Source organism: Idiotropiscis lumnitzeri, chromosome 10 (assembly GCF_059441095.1).
Source record: "Idiotropiscis lumnitzeri isolate Australia: NSW breed Sydney's pygmy pipehorse chromosome 10, RoL_Ilum_1.0, whole genome shotgun sequence".
Taxonomy (NCBI): Eukaryota; Metazoa; Chordata; class Actinopteri; order Syngnathiformes; family Syngnathidae; genus Idiotropiscis; species Idiotropiscis lumnitzeri.
Window position 1 is genome coordinate 20,064,198 of NC_142400.1, and position 3,679 is coordinate 20,067,876.

The 3,679-nt window shown below is 36.0% G+C and overlaps 1 protein-coding gene across 1 annotated transcript; it reads right to left on the minus strand.

Annotated features, from left to right (window-relative positions):
• Window positions 1–198: 198 nt before the first annotated feature.
• fxyd11 (FXYD domain containing ion transport regulator 11) lies at window positions 199–3,299 on the minus strand. Its single transcript, XM_088306049.1, has 7 exons — window positions 3,181–3,299; window positions 2,077–2,118; window positions 1,852–1,884; window positions 1,470–1,484; window positions 1,149–1,223; window positions 739–763; window positions 199–587 (listed from the first exon to the last, which is right to left on the minus strand). The coding sequence occupies exons 2-7, from the start codon at window positions 2,108–2,110 to the stop codon at window positions 557–559; spliced, it is 213 nt and encodes a 70-aa protein (XP_088162175.1). The 5' UTR covers window positions 2,111–2,118; window positions 3,181–3,299; the 3' UTR covers window positions 199–556.
• Between the last annotated feature and the right edge of the window lie 380 nt (window positions 3,300–3,679).

The following is a 3,679-nucleotide window of genomic DNA, read 5'->3' on the forward strand; positions in this document are numbered from 1 at the left end:
GGAGAGGGCGTGTCCCTTAACGTTTGTTTAACGAGAGCGAACATGTCAAAATCGCTCCCTTGGCTGATTCACTCCGGGGTGTGATACAAAACGTATATGAGACATCCACAGTAGTTACAATTCTCTATTGTTGTATGCGGTTTACATCACGTATCTAACTTTGGATTATAATAAATAATAAACATATAAAAATCAACATTTGAACTTTTAACAGCACATTTTATTCAATTTCACTGGATACTCTAGTTGAAATGTTTGCCAACAGGGAATACGTCCCTAAAAGTTTCTAATTCATGCAATTTGGTATATTGTACCAGTGAGCAACTGTTATTTCACAACTTTTTAATTGGCATGTCTTTGCATGATTACAAGGACCAGGAATGACTCAGATCTAATGAAAGCACCTTAGACAAACAATACAAGGTGAGAATTCTTTACCAATTTGTTTTCCACCCTGCAATGTTCAGTTCAACCTAAAATGGCGCATTTCCTCCAATCTCCACCCATCTCCTGTTTGCTCTTCTCCCACATGGAAACCTGTTTGTCAGGTGCCATATCAGATTTCACTGCTGTCATCTTCCACTTTCCTGCAACGGGAGGTCAGAGAGTAGGTAGGAAAGCAATTAGCATGTTGGTTTTGGAAGAAAACAGTCAGTTGGCTTGGGGGAGGTTGTTTGCACGTTCACTGAATAGTGGGGGAGGGGTTAAAAAAAAAAAAAGAAAGCCAAGTCATCTTACTTGGAGCCCCTGGAGCACCTGTTGTCTGTGAAGGAAAGCCAGAGTAATTTGATCAAAATATGTCACATATTATTGTATTAATACTGAGACAAGCATCTGCAGAGTGACAAGCGTTCAACCAAGTGCAATTGTAGGTCTTTAATCTCATAAAATATCTTCCCGTCCCCCTTTTATTAATTTAAGGTGATGTCAGCACCAAAAGAGTCTTTGTTTTAGGTGGATGCTTTTAACATTTTTGTCTCAACATTATATAGAATTCTTCCTAAAAATAGATGTGAGTTGATATTAAAAAGCAGATGTGTCAAGAATGCAACTGTTGTTATTCCATGGTCATTTGTCATTCAAGTTATTTTTTAATCGTTTCAACATTTTGCAGTTGTCAAATTGCAGTTTGACTGCGTGAAACTTACACAGTAAAACACCAAGTCCTCCGAAGAATAAAAGGCCTGAACAGACCAGACCTACAATTCGAAGCCTTTCATAGTCTGTTGAAATATAATTTCACAAATTTAAGGCAGTTCATATTACTGACAAAACAAACATGTGTTGTTTATTTTATGATACTTCATTACAAAGAGTTCAATTAACAATTATCATATATTTGCTATTAATTATGTTATGTACAACAACATAGATATTTCTTATCAGAATAAACATGATCATTATAGAAATAATACTCGTACTGTACACCTGAGGCTTTTCAATAGATGAAATTGAGGATGTGTACTTACTATAAACAAATGCACCTAGAGAGCAAACACAAGACGAGGAGAGACAGGAAACAATCACTAACATATTAATACAGACACTTTTCCCCATATACAGGGTTAGAAAAATAAATTAATGTTTTAATTAATTTAATTAATTCATTAATTATTCAGTTTTCATATATCATTGGCATTAACACAAAATGTTGGCTTTTAATCTTCCTGTTATCTTTGCTTCTTTCGAACATCAAACATAATAATGGGTTAATGTTGCACTGCCGAAACAGCATGTTTTTGTCATTAAAAAAATCATTTGAACTCAATTCAGTTTTCCACAAAGCAGTTTGTCCAAACAACCAGTCTCAGAGACAAACCAAGACAGACATGGATAGAGTTTTTGTCTTACTTGCTTCAGTTTCAGTGAAGAGAGTGAAGAGCACTAGAGGAAGAGAAAAAGACAATATGCACATTGAGGAATTTATGGCTTGCTTACAGCTAATGGTGCTTTGCAGTTTTCTTAATTATTATTAATCAAAATATTTACTGAAATAGAAGTATACTTTACATTATACTTTAAAACAATTAAACGATTGTAGATTATAGATGGTTTAAAGTGTGTTTTGCACTATACCTGCTATCATAACCACAAGTGTGAGATGCCCCATCTTCAACACTGTAAAGACAGAAATGAATGAGGGGAAATATAACAAGCCTGCGAAATTGAATCGGATACACGATTTTGTTCTCACGACTTTGCCCTTGTTTTATACATGCACATGCGCACACAAACACTCCCTTCTCTCTCTCCTCAGGAGGCACGTCCTTGTGGTGTGAGAGGTCAGAATCCCGTCAGCAGGGATGCATTTGGTGTGTTTGGAGAATAAACATGAAAGTTTCCAGTCAACTTTCATTCCACCTCTCTCAAAAAAAAAAAAAAATCACACACATGAAAAACACAAGGCCTAGTGTTGTCATGGGCTTTAATTTGCCCCCCCCCCCAAAAAAAAACCTCACAAATACAAGTACTTGGACAGCATCGTGATGTGTTTTTATATACCCTCTTCAGTACTAAATTCCATTGCACTCTCTTATTTATTTATCCAATTTATATATTTGTCTGTATTATTGTTGTATTGCACTGGAGAGGGGAGCCCTCTAATCTCGTTGCACACTTGAGTACAATGACAATAAAGGGATTTCTAATTCTAATTCTAATCTAATTCAATTAACCTTGCAGAATACGTAAAGGGCCTTTAAGTACATGCTGTTAATGAAGTGTAATTTAAAAGAATAAAAAGCAAGTTGGTAGAATTATAAAGTGAGCAAAAGCATTTTAACCCCGATCTGGTGTACAAACTGCATTTCTTGTAAATACCAGTATACCCTCAAACTTTCAAAGAATGGCCATGGAATGAAAATAGCTTGTTCTGCATCTATCATGACCTCTGTCTAGAGGTCAATGTGCCTATCAGCTAGCAGGACATTGGTGAAGGCCACACAGATATTTCACTTTGAAGTCTCATGTATGCGCCATAAAGATTGAAAAAGTAATCAACACCAATTCATATTCATAATTAAAAACATTTGTTTTGGTTGTATGTAAATTAAATTTTTTTTTTATTTCCAAACATTGGGCTAGCAACACATTCCAATCAAACTGTAATCAGGATTTTCATCACATCAAAACAAAGCTTTGATATTTTATAATTCCATTCTCTTCTCTACTTTGGCTTACCTGAGCAGAGGAGTACCAAGATGCAAAAAATGTGTGAATGTTGCACGGCTGTAGCCTCGACAAAAGTCTCTATTTTCAGTTTCAACTGATTTGTTGCCCCTGCTCCTCCTCTTTGTTTAGAGTATAAACTGTTGTGTACATGCATGTGTATTTGTGTATGTGTCGGCTTGTGTGACATGCAGGTGTGACTCGTCTATACCTGCCCTGGGGCCATTGGCATTATTTTCCCGTACACATCAGTACATCGTGTTGTGTAATAGCTGTTAAAAGCACGTGAAGTTAAAAAGTACATAATCTACAACACTCAAGTATGAACACACCCCATAAATTGAGGTAATATTTTGAGGCGTTCACTATTTGTTAAATTGCATATTTGTCTTTGTATTGTATTGACAAGGGCACAGGGACAAAGCCTCTCTGTGAATTACTGGCACTCCCTTACAATTGGTTTTGAAAAAAAAAAACCTGGTTTAACATGAATAAGCGGGAGATTAGGGGG